General features: G+C 48.8%; 1 protein-coding gene across 6 annotated transcripts in view; it reads left to right on the plus strand.

The window, feature by feature from the left end:
• The window catches only part of ZNF592 (zinc finger protein 592), a 424,279-nt gene that overhangs the window by 212,881 nt on the left and 183,676 nt on the right, over positions 1-27,722 (plus strand). For all 6 annotated transcript variants that reach the window (XM_078684936.1, XM_078684940.1, XM_078684941.1 and 3 more), the window contains one exon: positions 1,369-1,545. In XM_078684936.1, coding sequence (XP_078541062.1) covers positions 1,369-1,545 — 177 coding nt within the window. The remainder of the gene's footprint in view (positions 1-1,368; positions 1,546-27,722) is intronic.

The raw sequence follows: 27,722 nt of genomic DNA on the forward strand, positions 1-27,722 counted from the left end.
AAGTGCTTCCCTGTTATACCTATGGACTAAACTACCAAGATTTAGAGGTTCATGAGCAGCTATACAAGGCCCCACTGTGATGTTCGTTGAGAGATAACTTAGATAGCTTGTTCCTAAAATATGCAGAGAGGAGTATAAACACCATTGAGATTATAAACACCATTGACAATCAACGGACACAGAGAGACGACACCAAAAAGCGCTGGATGGTGTTCTTCTCCTGGAGGACATCTGTGGGTAATGGCTGTGTGGTCCAAGAATGTGAAGTGGTTTGGAGCATACCCCTTTATGTTTTTGCCAAAAGTTCCACCACAAATTTGCACAGAAAGACAGCCAAGAAGTCTGCAACCTCTGCCTGTCAAGAGTCTCTCAATTTGAGGAAAAGTATGATGGGCACACCATGCTATGGCATAAATACAGGAGGCATGCCATATAGAGGAATTCTCCAGCGATGAGGAGACCCTAGAGGGTACTGGGCTAGCACAGGGGGAATTGTCTAACATCCAGGAACCCATCTACTTTGAAAAGGTCAACACCGAAAAGACCAACTCACAAGGGGCAGGTAGCAACACAGCGCCCATGCGCGGAAGGGAAGATTCTGAGTAGAAACAATCCAAGTCCTGTTGCAAAAGATTTCTGCAGTTGAGGTAAAAAAAGAAAGAAAAAGAGCCTCACGAGTCCAAACCAAAGGCCACCGATGACCTCCAGGCCCTTTAAACCGGCCTCAACACTTAAAGGTGATTGTTCGCACAGGAGGGAGAAAAGAGCACCATAATTGGACACTATAGCTTCAAAAAAGAGGCTGTTCACTTCGAGAGGGGCCATGTCCATTTTAACAAAAAGGTTTCTTATGCTATGTATTATTGACGTATATCTTGATTGTATTTAAATGTGTTAACACGTATTGGCAGTCTAAATGTGATCTTTGTTCCCTGACTTTGGAAGAAATACGAGTGGGTTGAGAAGCCTGGAAACTTTCTATCTGGCAGCATGTTTTGTTTCATAAGGTTAACAGACAGGCTAGAACTGCACCCATGTCACTTTTATCATTTGGCACATACTGATATAACCTTTCGCTCCAGTTACAGCTACTCCAAATGCTACTCCATCTGGTCATGCCTGTGTCTAGTGGTCCCACAGCTGCAATTGGAGTGTTCTTACTCTAATCATAGATGTTATATTGTTGGGTGGACCTTCAAGCTATGTCGCTTGATGAGCTGATCTCATGATATGTACTGCTATCTTGGTGCTGAGAATCAGGAAAATTAGTCTAAAGCATGAAATGGCTTAAAAGATTATCTCTGTCTTGTTAACCTTTATTTTCATTTTGACATTTAGCCATTTAAGTTTCTTATTTGTTATTTGCAGGTGTATCCATTGTGGAGTTGTCTTCATGACATTGGGGATGCTGAAAGATCATATTCAAGATAAGCATTTTGAAGTCTTCCACAAGTGTTTTTTTTGTCCAATGGCCTTTAAGTCAACAGAAAATATTGCTACCCACATGGCGGCTCAGCATCCATCACTACCTCAGAAGGCAGCTCAGTAAGCACAGTGTTTTATGTTAATCAGATTTTAGGAATGATCGCAAATGTATCTGAAGCAAAAAAATGTTGATGCTTCTAAGCTCTGTTACAAGTGAGCCCTTTATATACATTCATATCTAGATGATTAACATTTGTTGCTTGTTTTTGATAATCCACCAATTGCTTGGGATCCCTAACAGGCAGTGTCTCCCAGGTTATAACTAACATAAAGTCCCTTCACTGTTTTTCCCTAAGATTTCTCTTCTTTGTGTAGTTAGTAGAACTGATGAAAAAATATGTTTTTCTTTCAAGTTTTTGTGTATTCTTTTTAATTTTTTATAGTGACTAATATGTATTTTCATTTAGTATCCAGTGAACCTTGGCACACAAAACAGGCAATGAATGCCTTAGAAAGAACAGTAACTTGCAAGTTAATCCAAAACATACACATAGAAGGCCTTTCAGCCATACCATTGGTTTGTTTAGTTCGGGGTCTTTCAGTCAGTGCTTGAATAAAGTGTTATTCACATTTTGGATCAGCACAAGAGGAGTATTTCTCTCGCTATTAGGTGTATTACCATACCTATCTAAGGAGTGTTTCGTATTTTAGTGCATGGATGGGGAAGACAACTCTCAATACACTCCAATGGAGGCCCAGATGTGCTCCTAAAAGTCTTTTCATGTGCCTGTTTATGCTGCACCAGTGAGAATTTTGCAGCTGAAAGTTCATTTGCATCTAAAGCTTAATTTTCAGCTTGCATCAATTTAAACCTAAATGTGATTAGTGGACCCAAATATTTTGACATGCCATACTAAATGGTGTTCAGTGACCCATATGTGAGATCAGACTAGTGCACACCATTTACAACTAACGTGGTATCCCGTATTTTGTCTCTGTGATAAGTATAACTCCACATCTTCATATTTTGGCTGTTCCATACTGAATAAACCACTCTAAATCAATAGCCCCCATGGTTTTAGCTTGATATTATTATGGCCACAAAACCTAAAACAAGTAGACATTTATTTCTGATCATACTCCAAGATGGGTGTGTATACCTAAAGCAATTTGACTTCCCCCTAATCCCCATCCCACCCGTTCAAAACCACAAACACCAAGCTTTGTCTACCAATCCAGGACCTTTAGACAGTGACAAATGCCATAGTTTCATATTGGCTCCATTAAAACTCCCTTGCACGTCCATGAGAAAGGCTATCCGCTTTTCAGACTGATGTATCATGTTTTTGTTTTTAGACTTAAGGTTAGACCCTCTTGGACTGATGCACTATGCTCCTAAGTCTCTAGGTCCAAAACCTCGCTCATGGGAAAACACCTACTTGAAGACAAACAAATGTCTTAGGAAGGGATGCTAAATTTTGAGTGTCCAATAGAGCGGCCTGTAAGTCTCTGTGAACTGGGTGTTTCTGATGGATACATCTGCCTGTGGATTCCTCCCCTTTTGTATTACCCCTTGCGCAGCATTCCACGGCAACCTTTCTCCATAGCTCGCTCACTTCGACGTCACCATGGAACGGCTCTGCATGCAACGTCATCGGGCCATAAGATGACCTCATCGCTGTGCTGACGGCAGTTCCCTTTTTTCCACGTCATAGATGTGTAACTTTTTTTTCTAGGGCTCTCAGTTTCTGAGAATTTCATTGTTGCAGGTTCTTCCTGAAATTGAAGAAGTGACATGGCTGTTCAGAAGAAGTCTGATTTCAAGCCTTGGAGGGAATGTGGGGGTCATATGTCTGTTACTGACCCCCAAGAGGATTGTCTTTGCTGCCTCTCGTCGGACCATGACGTTGAAGGGTGTTCTTCTTGCAGGCGTTTAATGCCAAAGGCCCTGAATGGGAGTGAGGCTCAGTTGTTCATAGCCAGGGCGAAGAAACAGAAAAGGGTCCGGAAAAGGACGAGATCTAAGTCCAAGTTGCCAACTCCCCACACCTCAAAGTCTTCAAGGAAATACAAGAAGAAGTGACGTCATGGTTCCAGACGTCATTCGTCTAAGGATCTGTCACCAAAGTCGGGGTCCCCGGTACCCAACGTAACATAAAGGATGAAGTCTCACATTCTGCTTCGCCTCGGGTGACTCCAGCACACTCTCCGGCTCCGAGAGTCTCTCTGGCATCCAGAGAAGCAACTCCTTTGCTTCCGGCCACTCCATCTACGGCTCTAGTGTCTCCGGCGCCGCAGCCGGAGCCAATCTTACTGGCTCCGGTTGCGATCGGGCACTCTCAGAACGGGCGGTACCAGATCCATACCTAGCCGTTCTGGCTTCAGGTACCAGTCCTTCGCATTTCTTGACTTCGATGTTTGACATGTTTGCCAGAACGGCTAACCCTGCTGGTGCGCCTGTTTGCCCCATGGGACCGCTTACATACAACCTTGGAGGTTTGCCACCTCATTTTGCAAAGGCTCCTTTCATGGCATTTATGCCTATGACAACAGGATGTTAGCAGCTCCCAACGCCGTGGTACTTGATGCCGGTGCAATCCCTGTAGGGAATAGGGCTGTTGGAGTCCTCTCCGGTGCCGTCTTGCTCCGTTCTGGCACCATCTCGGCCTCGCCTGGCGCCTTCAGCTAATCCTGTAGAGCCTCCATCTACGCCGGTCCCAACGTCACCGGCGCCCGCCTGGCGCAGCCGATACCGATACCAAGGATGGGATCGAGAAGGGAGGCACTGAGACTGTTGGAGGAGGAAGAATATCAGGAGCAGCATGAAGGTGCTTACAAAGGACAGATTATTGATCCTATGCAGGAGTTTAACGACTGCAGGAGGCTAGTGGTTAGGATACATCTCCGGAGTGGGAGCTCTCTTCTCCAAAAGGCCTTCCATCATATGAATCCTCTTCTTACCATTCTATAATAAGGAAGGCAGCTGATCTACTGGACTTGCTGTTGCCTACTGCAGAGCTAAAGTCCAATATTCTAACAGAGGTTTTTAATTCTTCTTCTTCTGTAATGGAACCTCTGCTTCCCTTTAATGAGGCTTCTACTAAGCCCATGTTAGAGGTATGGGAGAAGCCAATGACTGCCCCTGCCATGTCCAGATCGATTGTAAGGAGATACAAGGTAGAGCCTGGAGATCCAGCTTTCCTTTCTGCACACACATCCCCTGAGAGCTTAGTGGTCCAGTCATTATGCTCCACTAAGCTGTCCACTAAGCTGTCTACAGGCTCTTTCCCAACCACGCCTGGAGATTGGGAATCTAAGCGGATGGAGCAATCAGCTAAAATTGTGTTTTCTTCAGCCAGTATGGCCTTAAAATCCTTAAATGCGACAAGCCTGCTGGGTCGCTATATACACGCTCTGATTGATTCTGCAAAGGAGGTGATTTTCAAGCTTCTGGAGGACGTTCAGGGACATTTTGTGGAGGTTCTAACGGACACATATCAGACCCTCCAGGATTTTGCGATTTGCAAAACAAATCACAAAATTCCGCAATTTTTACAAAACTGCCCGCGAAATTTGAAAATGTGGTGAAACGTTTGCCCTGACAGAATTATTGAGTGTCAAAATGTTGTGAAATAATACTGTCACTGCTACAGAATGTGCTGGATTCTGCCACATAATTTGCCTTTGTTTTTTGCATGATTTGACTGACTAGAAACTAGGTAAGTGTGGAAAAAGCGCTCTCTCGTAAATAGTGGCATTGTAATATCCAGTCAGTGGCGTAGGTCCACCTTCGACATGAATTAATGCCTCAGTTGTGCAGAACAATCTTTGGCAAAAGTGGCAGAGCTTATGTTTGTGGTTCATGTAGCTGTCAATCACAGCCCTTTGAGCCCTACATGCTTTTTGGCACCTGGACGGTGCGAATAAACGTTGCGTAATATGCCTCCCCTTTTAAAATGCGTCATTGCATTATGTTCACAGGGCATGACAGTGCCACAGTGATCTCTGTGTCTCAGTGTCCGACCTGAAACATTAGCACAGTTTATGTGTGTGCCTGGCTGCTTCTCACTCCCCTTGCCCAGAGAGCATAAACATAGAAGCACTGCTGGCAGCTGCTGTAGTAAGTCCTCAAGTTTCCTGAAAACAAGTGAAAGTGAACCCCTGGATAAAACGAAGCCAATCAGGATTTACTTAATCCTGCTAGATTCCTTGTAGCGAAGTTGAGAATAATAGCAGATGGTCTTGCCCTGGGCTCCCCCTTTGAGCAGGCAATGGATTACATTCCTTAACAGTAGTGGCATCATTATTTTTGACTGAATCAAAAGGTAATGGTTAAGGGTTATTCAGCTCACCAGCAAAAATAGCTACATCTTTCACAAGAAATGATTGACAGCGTGTGAACCCCAAGGTATTGTGTCACTCTAGATAGTCAGATAGCACCAGCAGAGCATACCTGCCGGCAGTAGGTTTGTTGTAAGGGTAGTAACCTGCAGCTGTAATAGCCCTGATGAACAGGCAGATCACTTTTAAAAATAGCCCAAAAGGTAGCACCTTTACCTTACTGAGATAAAAAGGGGGGAACTGAATCCTCCGTGAGCGGTTATCAACAACACATGCCCCTTAATTAATCACTATGCAGTCTCTAAAATCTCGCTTTTGCCGTTGCCCACCCATTGAACCCTTCTAGCCGTAATGATTTCATTATGCAAAAAACTAAAATCCCATAATCTCCTGCTGAACGACTTTATTAATAAATTGTTAACTTTCTTTACTCTGCGCAGGTCGAGGAGGAGAAAACAACAAACGGAGTTACTGGGGTGTCAGTTGAAGAGGCATTTGGGGCTGCTCCAGAGTCAGAAAGACAGTACAGGAAGACTAACAGAACTAGCGTAAGGGAGAAATGTTACAGTATTAGTTTCCTTCGAAATACACCTATCTGAATCAAGGTGCTGTATGGTCCCACAAGATTGGGGGGCATCAGTGGCACCCTTAATTCTTCAAATTGACATTCGTAGGTGATCAGAGGTGGGCAAGTCGAAATGGCACACTCTCTTGCTTTTATTCTACCCATGAATGAGTCAAATAGTCTCTTGAGTTCTGGGTATGTACAGCGTTTGTGATGTCGAAACTGACCTAACCTCCAAATTCACTACAGCAGTAGTGGCATACACTGGACTGCCAGCTGGATTGGTCAGCGCTTTATCCTTACGGTGAACAGTACGCACAGAGACCTTTTCTACTTTTCCATGGGTGTGAACTGAGAAAAATCAGTCTAAGGTTTTACAGCATTAGTAGGATCTGAACCAGTAGTTACAAGTTCATGTGAAATACAAGGATTAACTCTCCTCCATCATGAGGATCCAGATGTCTTTAATCAACTCAGGTTACTTGATTTAGTACTGGTGCCGGTGACTTCTGAGTGCTGGTAAAGTCTGCTTATCTTCCAGCAAAACCTTTATGGTGACACCTAGGCTTTCCTTAACATTACTGACCTCGGGGGGAGGAGCTACTCTACGATCTAAGATGGCTGCTTGAGCTCCCGGCTCCGTCGACCTCCGCCGGCAGCTCGCATATCCTGTCATTTATCCTTTACCTACGCCGGACTCCCGTGTGTATAAAGCTCGCCTGATACCGGTGGTGCAATCCCGGACTCCCTAACATACTGGGTGGTGGAGTTATGTCGTGTTCCATTTTCGGCCTACTCCAGGGCTGAAGCCGGGAACTCGATTTCTAGCCCATCCGGGCTGGAATTGATCAACAGCGGCTGTGGAACCTGTGTTTCGTCCGGTCTTCCGTACTCTGATCCTTTTCTGCATCTCCGATCTGCAATCCAGTTACCAGCTGGCACTGAGGACTCGGTCTCGTGACACAGGGTGTGCATCGTGCGCCGCGGCCGGGGCCGCTCGCCCGGAGACCCTGCTGGGGACGGCGGTGTTGAAGGGGGGGCCCCCGCGGTCGGCGAAGGTGCCGTGATCACCAGCTGAGGGAGCGCCCGCTGTTGACATCGGCTTCGTGTGCGCCTGGAGCCTCCGAAGTGAGTCTGGGGCTCGAGTCCTGCTTTGTCTCTTTGGGGGGGGGGGGGGGGGGGAGAGATGGAGAGGACAGATGGCGCACCATCGTTGAGGTCTGTGATGGCCGCCATTGGGGCGCTCCACTCCCACTTCACAGTCACGTATGACCGAATGTCAGAAACGCTGGGAAATTTCTGCTTGCGACCGGACGATGATGCTGCGACACACGATCAGCATTCTGTGGTTCCAGTGGAAGATTTGGACTACTGTTCTGAGGTTCCCGCACGGCAGCCTGACTCAGCTTACGTCGATGATTTTGGCCTCGTGAATGTTGCACCTAAGATCGTAGTTAGCCTTCCCGGTATGACTCCTGCTCGGCAAAACAGCGTTGCCGAAGGTTTTGATCGCCAAGAACAGCTCTTTAGTGACCGTCGGAGAGGTCTGCTTCTCTCCTTCATCTTTCCTCGTTGGTTCTGTGGATGCCGCCATCTTGCATCCTGTCCCCGGTCCGATTCAGCTTCTTCGAACTGCTATGGACGTTTCGATTACCACCTGAATACTGTGGCTTGGGTGGCATGGGTTTTCATAAAGAATCGCATTGGTCAGGGCTGACTTCATCTTGTATCCTGCCCTAGATCCGATGCCACTGCTTTGTACTATCTGGGACGCTTCGCTTACTGCAAGATTGCTGGCTTTGGCGACGTAGATTATCGTGAAGAACCGAACTGTCGTGGTTGTCTTTGACTTACGGGGTTAGCTACACTTTGTGATCTATGCCGGGATTGTACTGTGTATCTCACTGGGAGTCGGGTGGTTTTGGTTGAGGTCCTCCCCATATTGGTGCTTAATACTTGCTTTTAATAATGGACAATATGTTTTGGGGAGGTCGCTAATGGCGGGGGGTATAGGTGGCCGGGAGTATGTTTGTTCTTCTCCTCCTCCGCTTTCTTTATTTCTCTCTTTGGGGTGTTCCGGGGCGACAGGCACGCTGTTAGTGGGGTAGGCCGTAGCCATTACAGGGGTGCAGGGTGGCGGGTGTTGGGGGGGTTTGTTATTTTAGTTTGTTTTGTTCTATGGTCCCCTTTCTTTCTTTCCTCTTTCTTTGGGTAGGGTTTTTCCTCCCTTATAGTAGGGTTGGCTGTCTCTCCTTATCTTTTTTCTTTCTCTGTTTGGCGTTTATACTTGCCTATACCTTACTGTCTCCGGAGGGTGGGTTTTCGGGAGGGTGTGCCGCTAATCGCTTGCTATTACATTGTCTTTTATTCCTCGTCAGCCTTGGCGGGCATAGTGTGCCCAATGTTCATATTGCTCATCACCTGGACTTGTTTGCACTGCGGGGTACCTCCCCCCCCATCTCTTCTAACTTCATGTCATGGTGTGACGCCACTGATAGTACAGTCACTTCTGCTTCTTTATAACTTTAAAATTAAACCTTTGACATCCTTCTGCGTTGAGGCATATACAATCACATGCTGTATCTGTATTGTCGATATTATTTGGTCGTATATACGTACATGACTCCTGATCTGATTCCTGTGTTTGCGGCCGGCCTCTGTGGTTGTGGGCCTGCGCTTGTCATACTTTGATTAACTCAATAAAGGTTTTTAAAAAAAAATAATAATAAAAAAAAAACATTACTGACCTCATGGTTGGGGGGGCCCCCATAGCATTAGTTTAAAAAAATTTCAAAAGAGGGTGCCTGAGGAAGAGGTGTTGTGCCTCTCGGATCCGGATCAGCGGTGCCCCGACAGGGGTGTATACATGGGCACTAGAACATCCCAGGGAGAAATACAACACCCTCCCACAAGGTTAAGATTGGAGCTGTGCTTCCATAGAGCTGCAGCCACTTTAAACATGCCTATTACAAGTGTAATACTCTGCTAAAACAGTTTCCATTGATTTCAGGCTGGAAATGAATATGAGTGAAATAAAGTGCCACAAAAATGCTGCTAAATTTCCCTATTTGTGCAGCTAAATGTCCATATTTGTGCCGATAAATTTGATAATCCATGCTGCAATATCCTGGGGGGTCTGACATGCTGCAGCCAGTCAAGTCATACAGTCAGGGCTTGATACAGCAGACTCTGTAATGGGTTCCTCAGTGGCAACCAGGAGGCACGCCTGGCTAAGGGGGTTTGGATTTTTATCGGATGTACAGGCCACCCTATTGGACTTGCCTTTTAATGTCTCTCTCCTCTTTAGTACCAAAATCAGACTCTGTGCTACAGCACTTTAAGGATAGTAGAGCCACAGATAGATAGTTGGGTCCACAGTCCCAGCCCAGAGGCTTTGGGTAACACAGATTTTGCGGGCTTGGCAAGGCTCCTTACTTTCGGGCCAGGCAACAGCAGCAGCAGGCAAACCCTCTGTATAGATCTCAAAGACGAAAAGGCAGAGTTTGCCTGCAGGGCACAGTTCAGCTGCAAATCTCTTCCTCCTCTTCCATACCCCCAACTGGTACCGCAGGGAAGCAGCTCTAGAGCCCCCATTTAAGAGCATTTTGGTCCTGTGGGAGGTAGAGTGTCCCATTTTCTATCAAATTGAACCTCTGTTACATCAGATCTCTGGGTTTTGGATCTCGTAGAAAATAGGTATGCCCTTTCTTTCCAGGAGTTTCCCCCTCATTTTCCCCTTCAACAGGTCTGGTGCTCAGAGGACCATCTGTTGTTCCTTCAACAAGAGGTTCTGTCTTTGCTACAGAAAGGTGCGATACAGGTTGTTGCGGAGCAGGAAAGGGTTCAGGGAAGTTACACCGGATATTTTCCGATCCCCAAAAAGGACTGGGGATTGAGACCGATCTTAGACCTCAGGATCTTGACTTTTAACCTCAAGGAGGAGAAATTCAAGATGTTGACCCAGGCTCGGGTTCTTCTGGTGCTCCGGTAGGAAGACTGGATGGCGTCGATTGATTTGCAGGATGCGTATTTTCACATTCCCATCCTGAAGTCGCATCTGAAGTATCTCAGGTTTCCGGTAGGATCGTAACACTACCAGTTTGCAGTCATTTCATTTGGTCTTACTTCCACTACGCGGGTCTTCACGAAGGTGAGGGTGGTCGTAGCAGCGCATCTCAGAAGATCTGGGATTCCTGTTTTTGTTTTTCCCTATCTGGACGACTGGCTGTTCAAAGCAGAGTCGCATCATCTGCTGGTAACAACACAGCTGTTGTTGGATTTTTCGATAAATGTACCAAAATCTCACCTGGTGCCCTATCAATGCAACTTTTTCAAGGGGGCTGTACTGGACACTGCTGTTGAGTCGTGCTTTTCCAGTCTCCTCAAAGTATTCTAGACATCCAGGCTATGATTCCAGTTTTTCAAGCATGGAGGAGTCTCGTTCGTTATCTGAATTAACCAGACAAATTGCTCCACCAACTAAGAACGGCCATGCACCATCACCCACAGAATCGAGAAAGAGCTATCAATCTGTCAATCCTTTGTGTGTCCGGGCCGGGTGAGGTTAATTCCGATAACGAACGAGACTCCTCCATGCTAACTAGTTACGCGACCCCCAGCACCCGATTGGCCGTGTCATTTGAAAGTTATGTTTCTGTAAATACTGTTCGTGCCTTATTTGATATATTAATATATCTTCTTCTACATAAAGAATTGTTTTCTTAAAATGAATGCAACGTCAGTCTAGGACCACTTTGATCCAAACCCATGCGGAGTGTAGTCAAGGATGTTATATAGATCTAGATAAGCCGTCAACTCTGTGTTTATAGCTTTCTCCAAAACTCTGGAGGGTAGACAGGAGATCGGGTGATAGCTTTTGGCCTCCAGTGGATCAAGCATAGTTTTTTAAAAAAAATAGGTCGAATACAAGCCATCTTCCAAATGTAAGCTGTGTGGGAGACAAGGATCAAGTGGGGACCCGGATTTAGTTTGCAGCAGTAGGTCTACCACTTTCTCAACGCTTAAGGCGGAGAACTGAGTTAGGCTGCAATGAAATGTCTCCTCATCCTGACCCACTAGATGGTCCCTACAACTCGCTTCTGATGTATTAAGGGCTTCATTATAGACAGTATGGACTTTGTTCTGGAAAAATAGAGCCAGTTTGTCCACAAAGTCTTGGTCAGGAATGAAAACAGTATCTTGCGGGTAGCTCGACTGTGCCGTATTTGTTTTGACTAGTTCCTTAAAGGAACTGGTGGCCTCCTGAATTTTAGAAGTAAAATAAGTTGTCTTCGCCTGTTTTATAGCCAGCTTGTTGTCTTCTAAGGCTAAGCAATAATCTTTCTTATGTGCAGAACTGTAGTTGGATCTCCGAATGCGTTCCTCATGTCTTTTATGTTGTTTAGGTTCAATCGAATATCAGGTAAATGATACTAGCCTTCCCCAAGTCTACTCGGTCACTTTCGGTGCCAGTCTAATAACTGCCTGGTTGAGCCAGTTATTAAAATTAATAGCTAACTCATTGGAAACTAAGCCGTTTAGGGGCTTCTCCTTCAAGGCTGTGACAGTTCTTGTTGATGTATTATTTTCCAAGGACGAGATTTGACGGGGGGGGGGGGGTCTGTTCCTCCGACCGTGGTTGGTACCTAAGATATTCACTGTGAAGTCAACTACATGATGGTCTGACCAAAGTAGGGGTCGTGTACTCTTCACTTCGATAAAATCATTATTTGTGAAAATAACATCTAGCTTGTGGCCTGCTAGGTGTGTTGATTCGCGAACAATGTAGATTATCAATCAGGCCTATTGTGGCAGAGTTGTTATCCGCTTCCAGGTGAAAGTTAAAATCAACAAACCCCGTAAAAGAATTTGTGTATAAGCAAGATTCCAGTTAAGTCTGAAGGGAGGTGATAAAAGATCTTGTCCTTGGTGGTCTATAGATCAATAGCCCCATGAAAAGTTCTCAGTTGTTATTTTTAACACTAAAGAACATTGCCTCTGCATCCAGCGATGGTTCAGGCACAATTCTCACCGTATAGCTAGATCGGTATAATAGCGCAATCCCACCCTCCCTTGCCTCTACCCTATTAATGTTCACAACAAAGTAGCTTGCCAGTACTACAGTATTCTTTCCGGGTGTCTTGTTGCTTGAGCCCAGGTTTCCATGAGAAAAACCAGGTCTGGATTTTCTGTTTGGATAAAGCATTCTAAGTCATGTTTGTGTCTGCTCATTGACCTGGCATTAATTAAGAAGCAGCTATCTGACGTGACGTCCGCGAGGTCACCTAAGTCCCACCCTGGTGCGCCTACGTCAGTTTTTTCTTTTTCCGCGTGCAACACGGATCCAGATCATGCTCCTGGCCTGTTTCGTGCCTTTCTCTTTCGCTTTTTGCGTGTGTGTGGGAACAGTGTGCGAATGCCTTCGGGCTTTAAGACGTGCTCATCTTGTGAGTGCCAGATGTCGCGACGGGTCCTCACCCCATCTGCATGTGGTGTTTGGGAGAACACCACGACTCCACTGATTGTGAGAGGTGCCAGCAGATGAAACCGAAGTCCCAGCGGGAGCTCCGGATGAAGCTACTTTCAGCCCTCATGTTCAGGTCGGCGGCGTCACCACGTCCAGTCCCTGCGGAGGATTTCAGGAATCGCCGCCTCCGTCTTCGACATCGTCCTTCTCCCAGGCCGCAAGAGCATCGCTCACCTGTCTGTAAGTGTTGCAGTTTGTCCCCGAGGGCTGGTTCCCGGCCTGTTGGGGGCACCGGCTCTCCGCGGGTGGAGCGACCCCGTGCGTTGTCCCTCTATCCGCCTTTTCCCGGTTTGGGGGCATCTAGAGCCCAGATGGAGACATATGTGGCGGCCTTGCAGGCCTCACTGGCTTCTCCTCCTCCTCCTCCTGGGACGTCTGCAGATCCCTTGCCATGTGTGGGGCCCTGTGCGGCTTTGTTGGCGGCTCCGGCGCCGACTGGCTCGGATCCAGGTTCGGAGGATAAGGTGCCATTGGGGTGCGGCACTTCGGGGGTCCCTCCTTCAGACCACAGCGCCTCTGCTTTGCCGCAACCTCCTGCGGGAGTCCCTGTGGAGGTCGCCGGGGCTCGGGTTGCATCCACGAGTCCCCCTCTGCCCTCGGGACAGGCAGTGGCATCGTCCGAGGCCGAGGTGATGCCGCTTAGGCAACGGCGGCTGCTGGCCCTCGCGGCGCCACAGGGCTGGTGGAGGGCCCTTCTCGTCCCGTCACGGGCCGAGGCTGGCGGGGGACCCCTCATCACTCCCCGGGTCCCTCTCGCTCCTCCACACAGGCAGCTTCCTCGTCGGAGGTCGGGTCGATGTCTTTCCGGCGCCGTTCCTTCGCGCTCCGGCCCAACCCCAGTATCCTGCGCTGTGACGGAGGTCGTTCCGGCATCTCCCCTGGTGCCGGACACAACTATATCCTGCCTCAGATTGCCTCTGATTGCAGACTCTATGGCACCAGGCGAACGTCAGGTCGTTGACTATTCTTCGGATGCCTCCTCTTCTCCAGAGTTACGGCGCTTGCTGGTTTCATCCTCACCGTAGACGGGCCGCCACGTCGTGCTTTTCCCCCGACATCGTCTAAGGATGGCTCCTCGCCGTCGAACCGGTCTTCGCCGCAGGTCCCCAACTCCTCGTCCCTCTTCCTTCTTTCCGGACCTGGCCCTTCCTTCCTCCAGTTGGCTTGGGGGACGGCCTTAGCTTGCAACCTTCACCTACTGAGGAGCTGCTTTCTCCACCGCGGGTGCTGCCTTTGCTTGCGCTGTTTTCACAGCTGTGGGAATCTTGCGCCTGGGTGATTCAGATGCCCATTTCCCCGCGGATCATCTTCTGGAGGTCCTCCATCAGGGTTCTGGTGGTAGGGAGCTGCTGCTTCCCTTCGAGGGTTCGCTCCATTCTTCTCTTCTGGGGGCTTGGGAACGCCCCGCCACGGGGGACCCAGTGCCCCAACGCCTTCAGCACCGCCACCATCCTGTGCTGCATGATCCTGTGTGTCTTTTCCTCCTCAATTCTACCAGGGGCCCTCTTTTGCAGAATGCCTTCCCCTCTCTGCTACCGCTGTTGTCTCCCCCATTGCGGGAGGCCCGCTGGCTTGACTCTTGGGGGCGCAATATGTCCGCTTTTACCAGTGCGGCTCTGAGGGCCCTTAACACTCTGTGTGTTTTGGCTAGGGCCATTTCTTCCTTGTGGAACTCAGCGGAGTCCCTTATGTCTGCCGCTTCTCAGGAGGTTGCCTGTGTTGATCTGCGGCACCATGTGTTGGATGGCCGGGAACAGGCGGCGTTTATTCTTCGCTCTGCTCTGGACATCGCGGAGGTGCTTGGTCGTGCCATAGCTTCTTTGGTCGCACTTTGTCCACATGCCTGGCTTCGGGACAGTGTGTTCCCACAGAACGTTCGAGAACGGCTGGTGGATCTTCCTTTCGATGACGCTCTTTTGTTCCATGCCCCTGCAGACCCGGTCATTCAGAGGTTCTTGGCGGGGCTTTGGCCTCCTCCTCCCCCTCAGTGACTTGTGAGTTGATCTGGATTTTAGGAGGTGTTCTTCTGTTGGGGCGGGTCGCCCCTGTGTGTGTTCTGTGTGATTACTGTGCATTCAAGTCCTTTGGTTAGGACTGTGGTGCTGTTGGCTGCTGGTCCGGCCCCCTTTTTGGATTGTGATTTTTGGCTTTTGCTTAGCCGTGTTGGCCCTGAGATTAGGCCTTCTGTTGTTCTTATTGGCAAGCCATCTGCTTGTTCTCCGCAGGACTTTTCTTTTTTTTTTTCTCTGCTGCTGAAAGTTTTTCCTAAGAGGGTTCCCACGTCTTGGGACGTAACATGCCCTATGTGGTGTTCTGGTAGCTTTTATATAGCTCTGTCATGTGCTCGGAGATGTGGTCGCCTTCGGGCCTCTGCTCTCCGTGGCGTCACGGTATGTTGCAGGTGCGTTCCTCTTGCTGATGGTTTTGGAATGGCTCAAGTTGCACCTGGGCTGTCCTTTTCCGGGGTTGCTGCGTTGCTAGCCCGGTCTGGCCTGCTGTCTGTGGCCTTGCGTCATAGCTCTGCCTAAGTACGCTACTTTGTTGTTTGGGCAGTGTGTGCGGACTTCTCCCTTTGGGTTTGTCCGGGGCCTTCCTGGCCTCTGTTTTCGGCTGGCGTCTGACTTATCCTGGGTGCACCGTTCCGTGCTGTTGTTTGCAGCGGGCTGTGCCTGTGGTGCCGACCTGCTGTTCTTTTGCATTACTGTGCCTTCTGGCACTTTAACGGGACAGTCGTCCTTGCCTTGTCCGCTGCTTGAGGCTGATGTGTGTTCTACCCTCTTCCAGTGGGCCCTGTCTTCAGTTCTTCCTCTCCTCCCTGGGGTTGCGATGGTTCTGGAGTTTCTTGTGCCTCCTCGGGCGCCGTCTGTCCCTGCAGGGTGTTGGGCGGTTTCCCCCAGTCGACCTCGGGCTACCCATCTGCTCCGCCTGCCTTATTGCCGAAGGCGCCGTTCTATCTTGTCCATTGCCTTCCGGCTGTGATAGGCTCGGCTGCCTTCTTCACTGGGTGTTCTCGGTGGGGGGGTGGCTTGCCTTCACTCTACCTCTTCTCCTTGGAGTCTCTAGGTTGCTCTTCTTTCTAGGTGCTCCTCTTCATTGCTTGGGCCTTGGGGCTCCTGGTGGAGATTCTTGATACCTTGAATGGGTGTGGGGCGCTCTGGCCTCCTTTAGCCTTGACCTCGTTTCTCCTGCTGTTTAGCGGCGGGCTGCCTCTCTTCTTGTCTTCCCGCGTCCCTTCTGGGGTTGGGGTCTTCTGGATGCAGGGGTTCCCCTTGCCTGGAGGCACAGGGTTCTTTTCCCTGTCCATTGGCCACCTCCCCTTTGGGAATTTCTATTATGTCCAGGCTGGTGGGGTCTTCTCGCAGACCCTCCTCCCCCTTGGGTATGGCTAGGGTATCTATTCTACGTTAAGGAATCTGCGGCTAGTAGTCTCTATCAGATGTACGAGTTACTTACCTTCGGGAACGGTGTGTCTGGTATCGACGATTCTAGCTGCGGATTCCTTCACAAGCCGCCCTTCCTCCCAGTTCTGCGAGGACCTTTGGCTTGGTCTTCTGCACTTGCCTCCCTGTGGGTGGCTATGTCTTCTGTATGTGCATTCTTTCGCTCTTTTTTTGGCAGAATGTTGTCCTGTTATTTGGTCCGAATCCTCCCTTTTGTTCATTGGAGGATAGGTTTATAGGTGCTTCTGAGCCCTTACGCTCTAGTTGTACCAGGTTGGGGCTACCTTCAACCCACCCCCCTTCCCTCTCTCCCCTTTCAGTGCTAGGGGTTCTGGCCCCTATGCTTCTCTGCTGCCCTCTGGGTTGGGTTCTTTTGGCCGGGCCTCTGCCCTTGTTCCTTATGGGGGATGCCACATTCTGTACTGGGACTGTTCTGGAATTTGTCATTCCTCGTTTGTCCCGGGCTGGTTCCCCTTCATTGTAATTGATTGGGGTTGTAGTCCTGCTACATGTTGTTATGAAATTTTTTCATATGTTCTTTGTCTCTAGGTGGGGCTATTTCCGTACTGGCAGGTTTGCTGATCATGGCAGTGCGCTGTTCTTTATTCTTTTCCCTGTCCTTAGGTGCTGCTGTGTCTGGCACTGCCCCTTATGGTGTTGTTCCTCACCATTCCTTTTCTTTGTTTCTGCTCTTTTGCACACTGTTCCGATACTGTTCCCATACTGTCACAGTTTTGTCTGATGGCTTCGCGTTGTGGCGCGGAAAAGTTCTCTGAAGAAAACGGACATAGGCGCGCCGGGGTGGGACTTATGTGACCTCGCTGACATCACGTACGCGGACAACGTCAGGGCGGAGTCGCGTGATGCCGTTTCCCCGGCGCGCAGGGATGCTGGGCAAAACAAATTCCGAATCCAGTCTTACGCCTGGGGATAATTCTACGTTGAGGAATCTGCAGCTAGAATCGTCTCTACCAGATACACCGTTACCGAAGGTAAGTAACTCGTACAATAGAATTAGAGTTCTTGTCGGAAGCCTTTAGGACATTGGATTGGGAGACCCTTGCGTCATAGCTCTGCCTAAGTACGCTACTTTGTTGTTTGGGCAGTGTGTGCGGACTTCTCCCTTTGGGTTTGTCCGGGGCCTTCCTGGCCTCTATTTTCGGCTGGCGTCTGACTTATCCTGGGTGCACCGTTCCGTGCTGTTGTTTGCAGCGGGCTGTGCCTGTGGTGCCGACCTGCTGTTCTTTTGCATTACTGTGCCTTCTGGCACTTTAACGGGACAGTCGTCCTTGCCTTGTCCGCTGCTTGAGGCTGATGTGTGTTCTACCCTCTTCCAGTGGGCCCTGTCTTCAGTTCTTCCTCTCCTCCCTGGGGTTGCGATGGTTCTGGAGTTTCTTGTGCCTCCTCGGGCGCCGTCTGTCCCTGCAGGGTGTTGGGCGGTTTCCCCCAGTCGACCTCGGGCTACCCATCTGCTCCGCCTGCCTTATTGCCGAAGGCGCCGTTCTATCTTGTCCATTGCCTTCCGGCTGTGATAGGCTCGGCTGCCTTCTTCACTGGGTGTTCTCGGTGGGGGGGTGGCTTGCCTTCACTCTACCTCTTCTCCTTGGAGTCTCTAGGTTGCTCTTCTTTCTAGGTGCTCCTCTTCATTGCTTGGGCCTTGGGGCTCCTGGTGGAGATTCTTGATACCTTGAATCGGTGTGGGGCGCTCTGGCCTCCTTTAGCCTTGACCTCGTTTCTCCTGCTGTTTGGCGGCGGGCTGCCTCTCTTCTTGTCTTCCCGCGTCCCTTCTGGGGTTGGGGTCTTCTGGATGCAGGGGTTCCCCTTGCCTGGAGGCACAGGGTTCTTTTCCCTGTCCATTGGCCACCTCCCCTTTGGGAATTTCTATTATGTCCAGGCTGGTGGGGTCTTCTCGCAGACCCTCCTCCCCCTTGGGTATGGCTAGGGTATCTATTCTACGTTAAGGAATCTGCGGCTAGTAGTCTCTATCAGATGTACGAGTTACTTACCTTCGGGAACGGTGTGTCTGGTATCGACGATTCTAGCTGCGGATTCCTTCACAAGCCGCCCTTCCTCCCAGTTCTGCGAGGACCTTTGGCTTGGTCTTCTGCACTTGCCTCCCTGTGGGTGGCTATGTCTTCTGTATGTGCATTCTTTCGCTCTTTTTTTGGCAGAATGTTGTCCTGTTATTTGGTCCGAATCCTCCCTTTTGTTCATTGGAGGATAGGTTTATAGGTGCTTCTGAGCCCTTACGCTCTAGTTGTACCAGGTTGGGGCTACCTTCAACCCACCCCCCTTCCCTCTCTCCCCTTTCAGTGCTAGGGGTTCTGGCCCCTATGCTTCTCTGCTGCCCTCTGGGTTGGGTTCTTTTGGCCGGGCCTCTGCCCTTGTTCCTTATGGGGGATGCCACATTCTGTACTGGGACTGTTCTGGAATTTGTCATTCCTCGTTTGTCCCGGGCTGGTTCCCCTTCATTGTAATTGATTGGGGTTGTAGTCCTGCTACATGTTGTTATGAAATTTTTTCATATGTTCTTTGTCTCTAGGTGGGGCTATTTCCGTACTGGCAGGTTTGCTGATCATGGCAGTGCGCTGTTCTTTATTCTTTTCCCTGTCCTTAGGTGCTGCTGTGTCTGGCACTGCCCCTTATGGTGTTGTTCCTCACCATTCCTTTTCTTTGTTTCTGCTCTTTTGCACACTGTTCCGATACTGTTCCCATACTGTCACAGTTTTGTCTGATGGCTTCGCGTTGTGGCGCGGAAAAGTTCTCTGAAGAAAACGGACATAGGTGCGACGGGGTGGGACTTATGTGACCTCGCTGACATCACGTACGCGGACAACGTCAGGGCGGAGTCGCGTGATGCCGTTTCCCCGGCGCGCAGGGATGCTGGGCAAAACAAATTCCGAATCCAGTCTTACGCCTGGGGATAATTCTACGTTGAGGAATCTGCAGCTAGAATCGTCTCTACCAGATACACCGTTACCGAAGGTAAGTAACTCGTACAATAGAATTAGAGTTCTTGTCGGAAGCCTTTAGGACAATGGATTGGGAGACCCAAATGTCCTGTGTAGCTTTATTGTACTTCTTTTTAGAAGGCAACCTACCTTCCCTGATCCTATACGTGTTGTTCATAGCTGGATTAAAGATCGTTCAGCCACATATATTACAGCACCTAGGATAATTAAATGTATTATCCAGCTGTAATTTAGGATGCGGACACTCACCAGGATTAAGACTGATGAGTTCATGTCTCGAGTAAACATACCTCGGGAAACGGGCACGGATTCTCGAGGCATGGTCAGCAATGCCGGCAACGTTTTAATCACCCGCAGCCTATAATGATGAAAAAGGTGAAACTAAGGCAATATATTTACAGAAATAGCGCATTGCAGTGCAAACGTCTGTTTTTACTGCTACAGTGTTCGGCAGTGTGCATTACAACACAATGTTTGTTGGAGGAATAGTTGTTCCGCTATGTTCAAGGCAGTCCTAGCGCTATAAGGTTTTGAATGGGCGCAACGCTATAGTTCTTTCCATTACAGTTTTGTACCAGACCTAGCACAACTCTTTGTCTTTAAGGGCGACCGATAGAAAGACCACCAATACCAGGCCAATGGAGTGCGTACACTTTCCAAGAATAGCGCGCAGTGTGGCAGTGCCCCTAGTGCTGCAGCCCCTAGTAATGACAGTTGTTGCTCCACGTTATTCACCTGTACACTTAATATCATATTGTGTAATGTTATCCATTTTGAACTAGTAATGTAGATATCTATTTCCCTGCCCTCTTGTGGCCTAATATGTTCGAGGCATATGAGCATTAGCTCATATGCCTCATGCATGTGCCTGTGCATGTGCTCGTGCCTGTGCATAGATCGCCATCTAGTGTTGAGTCCGGATGTATGCACTTTGGTTTTCTTTGAAGAAGTCTTTTCCAGTCACGAGAAAGGTGAATCCTCCTTTTAGTGATAGTGCACATGGGCATCGACTCAATGATATGAATTGTTGTGCTCCAGTTCAGCACCGTTCTCCGGGCCCTTGACACGCAATCCACTACCCTTGACGGTATTGTTTATCGATCGCGTTTCCCATTCTCCGCGTATCGTTTACACTTGAAAACCTATGATTGGAAGATTCGTGGAAGGCCGTTGGACCTACCCGCGTCGGGGTCGGCAGCAGTCAATGGAATGAACTCCATTCAAGTTCTGTCCAGGGTGTCGCTCTAATATTCCGCGCGCCGACTTGCGCGAAGTGTGCAACCTTTGCCTATCCCCGGAACACGACGAGAAGGACTGTGACGCATGTCTGTCCTTTCAATCGAAGAAGACGCTCTGTGACCGTCGGGCTCGACGTCATAAAATGTGCCAGCAAAGTGGATCCTCACCAGATCTCCTCGGATGCGAGTCCGAACAAGAAGAATCACAAGCGCAGGTAGCCGAAATGGAGAAGCAACACAACTCTGTGTCTGAAGCTGACTCCGATGCCAAATACCTCACACCGGGACAACGGATCATGAGTAAAGCTACTTCCTTTCCCTGCCATTTCCCCCATAAAAAGGCTCCGGTCCCTCCTCTGCCTTTGAGCCAAGGTCTACAACGAGGAAAGGTTTTGAGCTCCACGCCTTTGAGTTCGGCGCCGAAACATAAACAACTGCCTTCCAGCTCGGGTCCTACTCGTCTCCACACTGGAGCCGACCCAAAATCTTTGGTGTCAAAATCCAAACACCTTCTGGTTTCCGTGCCACCGTCGCATAAGCCGAAACTTTCGACACCAAAACCGGCGTCTAAAGAAAGAACTTCAACTAAAGAGCATCGGACTGATATTCCACCTTTAGATCCGAAACAGAAGGTGATTGTGATTTATCCAGAAACTGAACATATTCATGCCAAACTTCATGAGAAGAGGAAAATGGGCTTACAAGAAGACTACCACATTCCTCTAAAAAGGAAAAATGTGGGTACTAACCCATCTCCATCATACATTCCATCTTCTTCACCTATTGATCCAAATTTACTCATTACACCTACTCATGCTCCGCCACCATCACCTGACCCACAGGATACAGGGGATGGAGATCTAGATGACTACACACCATAGGATACTCAGGCATTGGATAATTAAAATGCTGACCCTCAACCAGATAATGCCCCCAACCTATATCCATCCAGACCTTCTCCTCCAGATGATAACATTAAATATATTGAGCTCGTTAACAGAGCTGCACATTATCAAGGAGTAGAACTTCATAAAGAGACTTTAGAGGATTTTCTGTTTGACTCACTAAGTTCATCTTTGTGGTAGCAGGTCAGCACTATCAATGCAAAGTCCTCCCATTTGGAGTTACAACCGCACCGAGGGTTTTCACAAAATGCTTGGCAGTAGTCGCAGCCCATCTAGTAAGACAACATCATCATGTCTTCCTATACTTAGAAGACTGGCTCATATAGACCAGCTTGCACAACAGCTGTCTACGTCACGCACAAAAAACAGTGCAGTTGCTCCACGAGCTAGGATTCACAGTAAATCTGTCCAAATCCCATCTACAACCATCCACTTCTCAAGCATATGTAGGAGCTACTATAATCTCACAAAAAGCTCTAGCCTACCCAATTCCAGCCAGAGCCCGGAATATACAAACCCTGATGTCTCAGTTTCAGCCTCAACACTCCTTGCCACCTCGAGTGTTCATGCAGTTGCTGGGAATAATGGCGTCTTGCAATATTTATAGTCCCCTACGCAAGCCTTCAAATTCGTCCCCTACAGGAATGCTTAGCACTGGAACCAAGCTCACGGTCAGTAATCAGATCAAGTGTTGGTAGACGGCCGCACCCATCGCTCTCTGCAGTGGTGCAACATACAAAATCCTTTAAAAGGTAAGCCCTTCAGCGACCCGGTTCCACAGATAGTACTGACAGCCGACGCATCACTGACTGGGGAGAGCATCTCCAAACCCACACAATTAAGGCCAATTGGAGCTTGAAGCAGAAACAGCTTCATATAAATCATCTAGAATTGCTAGCGATGTTTCTGGCGCTGAAAGCATTTAAAGTTCAGCTAGTACGCAAGACTGTCCTAATTCGTACAGACCACATGACAGCCATGTACTACATACAAAAACAGGAAGGGACATACTCTCTCCAGCTGTCACAGCTAGCATCGACCATCTGGAAATGGGCCATACCTCACAAAATATATCTCCTAGCAGAACACCTTCCAGGAGTAGACAATCAGATGGTAGATTTGCTCAGTCGTCAGACACAGTAAATCCACGAATGGGAAATACACCCTCAAGCTCTCCTCCCATTCTTCCAAATGTGGGGATTCACACACATAGACCTGTTTGCCACAAGCAAAATTCCCAAATTTCTCATCCAGGTATCCACATCCATTGTCCAAAGGCAATGCACTATGGATGAATTGGTCAGGGATATTTGTTTACGCTTTTCCGCCTCTCCCACTCCTTCCATTAGTGGCCAGGAAACTCAAACAAGCGTCCCTGAAACTAATCCTAGTTGCTCCACATGGGCACGTCAACCTTGGTTCACAACCCTATTGGAAAACTCAGTAGTTACTCACCAAAAACTACGTCTTACACCCAGTCTCCTCACACAGAGCCCTGAAGTCTTAGTGTTTGGCTATCTCAACCTTCCAAAAACACAACAGAGAGAAATAGGGTCAAAGGGATATTTTAACGACCTGCCACAGTTCCAATCCCCAATATACACAATTGCCAAATGAACTGGGGGTCTAATAGATACAATGCCACCAAGTGTCTCGAACCACTAAAAACAGAGATGAAAAAGCAAAGAAACAGGAGTGTCATGAAAGAGGGGAAATCATTAAGCAGAGCTTGGATTCCCATCAATTATCAATGTGATCAATCCTATCATCTGGCTATCCACCCATATGGATGATATGTCACTAGCTACCAGAAAGGGATTCGCTCAATGGAATCAGAGTAGGAGCACCAAAGAGAAAGATGACAGATTATACGATCTTTGGGTGCATGACCACCTGGGAATTAAGAGCAGTGCAAAGAAACAAGAGTATGTGATGTTTAAAATAGAGTTGTGAAGAGAGAAACAAAGTTTATTGGGGATAACGCCTCACCCTCTAATCTAAAATCTGAACAGTGCAAGAAGCAGTATTAACAAATAACTGCTAAATTATCAAGGCCAACATGTTTTAGCCAATGTGGTAAAAGTGCCCTAGGTTTTCTTCAGGACCTCTGTTCTTAAGATTTGCTACTGCGTGAGTCTATCTACAAAAGATGTGTAAAAAGAATAAAGTGAAAAAAATTTTAACACCACAGTAAGGTTGGAATAAATACAACCTACTTCTACCGATCCTCCCACCCGCCACGGAGACACTCAACGTCCGTACCCGGGGCACGGCCGGCTGCAGGCTCAATAAACAGGCTCCGAGGTAAAGTCAGCGGGGCAGCACTCGGGTGAGGGGCAATCTCGGGGAGTGCCTGCTCAGACCACCTACTTCGTGCGTGGAGGGAGCGCAAAGTGACTCAGGCGCACCTTCAGTTGCACATAGCGCCTTCTACTGCAAAGCCAAGTGTTAGAAGGAACGAGGCCGACTTGCGGCGAGACAAAATGGCGCCAGGGCGAGAGTAGTGAGGCCATATTGCTGTGAGGAGTAACTTTGAAAGAAATACCGGCTGTACTGTAAAAGAAGGGTCTCTGCCCAACCACCTCACATCTTGGTAATAGCCCATATCACCGTGGGGGAGCATAGTGGTGGGCAGCACCAAATTAGGGAGACGACACAAGCCCACCGGCTGGTGAGAAGGGCTGCCCATAAGACATCGGCTGCGACAGGTGTAGCGGAGGGGCGGACAGCGCAAGTGCCTGAGACTGTCCTGACGCCCGGGCCACGACTGGATGCAGAGGTACCCGTGGGCGCGAATTGGATCTCAGCAACGTGTGGCTGCCACCACGAAGCAAGCAGGGAACCCAATAGCGAGCTGAGGCACTCAGGTGAGGGCAAAGGAGTGGACATTAAAACTGCAAGGCAGAGGGGCAACACTCAAGACCGCGCATCCCCGACAACAGAAGGAGGACACTATAGTGGTCCCAAAAAACCCGGAGAACAATACAAGAGGGCTATCCGGTTGCGTTTCACACTACAACTCCAGCAACTGCAGCCTAAGCAGGGAACACTGGGAGCTATCCTGTCCTCTTCCAGGACTGAAAAGGACACTGCTAGCATTAAAGACATCCTGGTCAAAGGCTCTGTCAAAAAACCTGGGGTTACCTAGCCTTCCTCAGGCACAGCGGAAGTAAGCACCTTGCCGCAGCACGGCATGAATGAGGAGACCCCCATCACTTGTGGTTTTATGGAAGCACTCTTCGGCACGCTGAGGGATGACATAGCGACTTCCCTTACAGAGATAACCAAGGAGGTCAAGGAACTATGCTGCGATATGTGGGAATTGGAGCAGATAGTGGACTCTGTAGAGCGCTTCCGGGACTCCAGAGAGGACGAGTTAAAGAGCATCTCGGAGAGCTTCTGGAGCTTCTGGACCGTAATGCAGACCTCAACTTCCATCTGGAGGACTTGGAGAACAGTTCCCGCAGATCTAACATTTGGATCAAAGGAGTGCCCTTAAAATCCGATGTGGTACGACTAGAGGAATATGTGCTACGCCTCTTTTGCCACATAGTACCAGATTTGGCGGGGGGGGACCTTATGCTGGACCGGACTCTTAAAGTAATTTGCCCATCCACCTCGCCGGGCGCCCCTCAAGACATTCTCATGTGCCTTCAGAAATATTAACACAAAAAAACAATAATGGCGGCGGTGCATGACCAATCCCACATTCTCTTTGAGGGCAACAAGATTTGTCTGTATAAGGATCTTTCCAATATCACACTCCAGAGGCGACGAACAATGAAACCGATGACCGAGTTCTTGAGAGGCAGAGGGTTGCGGTATAAGTCGGGCCATCCATTCCGCCTGATATTCGCATGGCAGGGCGAGACTCGGCAGTGTGCACGCCTCCGGAAGCAGCAGACATCCTGGGTATAGAGCTCGGCCGGGACCCATCATCTCGGCGATCACCTACACGACTGTCATCTCAAAGCTCGTGACGAAGACGACACATAAGAAATCGCCTGCAACAAGTCAGTAGGCCAACAAAGACTGAAAGCATCGGGGAAAGCTTGGCCTTGTTACAGCAACTAACAGAGCAACACCAATCCCCAGAAGAGAAGCAACCTTATGACATCTTGAATGGCTTTTGAAATCTATAAAAGGGAGCTGGTCAGCTCCCCGGGGGACAGATGCATATCCTCACCACTACTAACTGGTTGCGGCAGGGGCTACAAACCCCTCTACTTCTCCTTAACTGCTGATACGGACTACAGACTACATGGACCCTCTCTATAAAACTACAAGTCATGCACCAGTCGGTGCCTTTGTTTTATTACTTGTTAATGTTATTATGTTAACTACATGTACTCATGCTCAGTGTTTATCTAGGCGATCACAATCCATACCTTGGTCAGGGCATAGGGCTTCAGGAGGCAGCGCAGGAGACTTAGATGGCAGAATACCTTCTCCAAGGAAATGGTGCGTATAATTAACCTAAATGTACGGTGTCTCAACTCGCCATTCAAAAGAATAGCACTTCTCACCCAGATTAGGGCGGCCCAATGTGATACATGTCTCCTACAAGAGACTCACCTTCTGGAAAAAGATTGGAGTAGAATGTGCTCCAGATGGTTCGACCGTCAATTCTGGTCTTCTGGTCAAGGGAAAAGAGCAGGAGGGGCAATTCTGGTAGCTACACACTTTCAGGGGAACCATCAGTGTACAGCCCAAGATTGCAGGGCACCTGCTGTCCCTAAGGGTGTCCCTTTCCCAACACACATTTACAATAACTTTCATATATGCGCCTAAGGAACACCAAGAGTGCTTTATACTCCAAGCACTTGGTAATGTACTTATATCCCCCAGACTCCAACCATGTAAAAGTGGGCGATTTCAACTTGGTCATGGATGCCTCAATGGATAGAAACCCCCCCTTCCCCACACAGGGTTGTTCACTCCGCAGGGAACGCGCTGGCTAGTCTGGTATTTGGCAGACATTGCACCCAACCATGCGGTCTTATTCTTTTTTCTCTGCTGCTCACAAATCCTGTGCCAGAATCGACTGCTTTCTTATTCCTACCCCTCTGAAGCCGAGAGTAACGCAGGCCATCATCAATGTGGTGTATCTGCCTGACCATGCTCCCATCCAAATAGACGTACACCTACCAACCACACGCCGGCGTAGGGGATCGTGGCGTCTCAACCCTAAGATGCTATCCTATGACGCAGTGATTAAAGAAGTGGGAAACGCCATTGTGGACTACCTTGCCATCAATGATACATCACAAACGGAAATAGCAATGCTTTGGGAGGCTCTCAAGGTGGTCATTAGGGGCACGTACATTGCGAACGCAGCCCACCTCAACTAGGAACAAGCATTGAAATGCGCCAGCTTAGAAGGTACTGTTTAGGAACTAGAGGAGGCCCATCGAAACACAGGCTCGCTCAAAACTAGACGGCAAATGACTATAGCGCACAAACAGCTTAGGGCACTAGACATGGATGCCGCGGAATATGTGTTACTACTCACGCGACAGAAATATTACGCGGGAGCAACGAAGCTGGGAAGCTGCTAGCGCACAGGCTGCGAACGCAGGTACCCTCGACGCGTTTAGGGCCTCCTAGATGCCAACCAACAAATCTCAAGAGATGAGGACATAGCGGCGGAGTTTGGTCGCTTTTACGCACATCTATACAAGGCGGAAAGGAACCCACCAGAGGATTGCATCCCCTACATTGCGCAGGCCCAAATAACAGTGCTACAGGCGCCCATGTCACACCCCTGGAGAAAGGCATAACAGAGCGGGAAGTCCTTGATGTGATAGGGAGACTACAGTTGGAAAAGGCGCCAGGGCAAGATGGGTTTATAGCAGCTTTTTCTATAAACAATTTGCCACACTCCTGTCACCAATATTTGCTCGGCTGTATAACTTATTCAGGGAGACTGGGGATCTCACGGAATCCATGTGTATGTCAATAATTACAGTGCTGCCTAAACAAGGGATAGATCCCCAACGCTGCACGTAGTACCGTCCCATATCTCTCTTGAATGTAGATTGAAAGATATTTAAAGGGATACTAGCGGGCAGATTTGGTAGGTGTATGCCAGGGCTTATCATGCCTGACCAGTCTGGCTTCATACTTGGCTGCACTTGTGGGGATGACACCAAGAGACTCTTGCAGCTACTGGACAAGACTCTGCGTTCTCAAAAGCCAACTTTGTTCCTGTTGGTAGACACTGAAAAAGTCTTCTACCGCATCCACTGGCCATTCTTGCAAACCGTGCTGGGAGCGGTGAGCTTCTGTCCAAGGTTCCGGCAATAGATCT

This window comes from Lissotriton helveticus, chromosome 3_2 (genome assembly GCF_964261635.1).
Source record: "Lissotriton helveticus chromosome 3_2, aLisHel1.1, whole genome shotgun sequence".
Taxonomy (NCBI): Eukaryota; Metazoa; Chordata; class Amphibia; order Caudata; family Salamandridae; genus Lissotriton; species Lissotriton helveticus.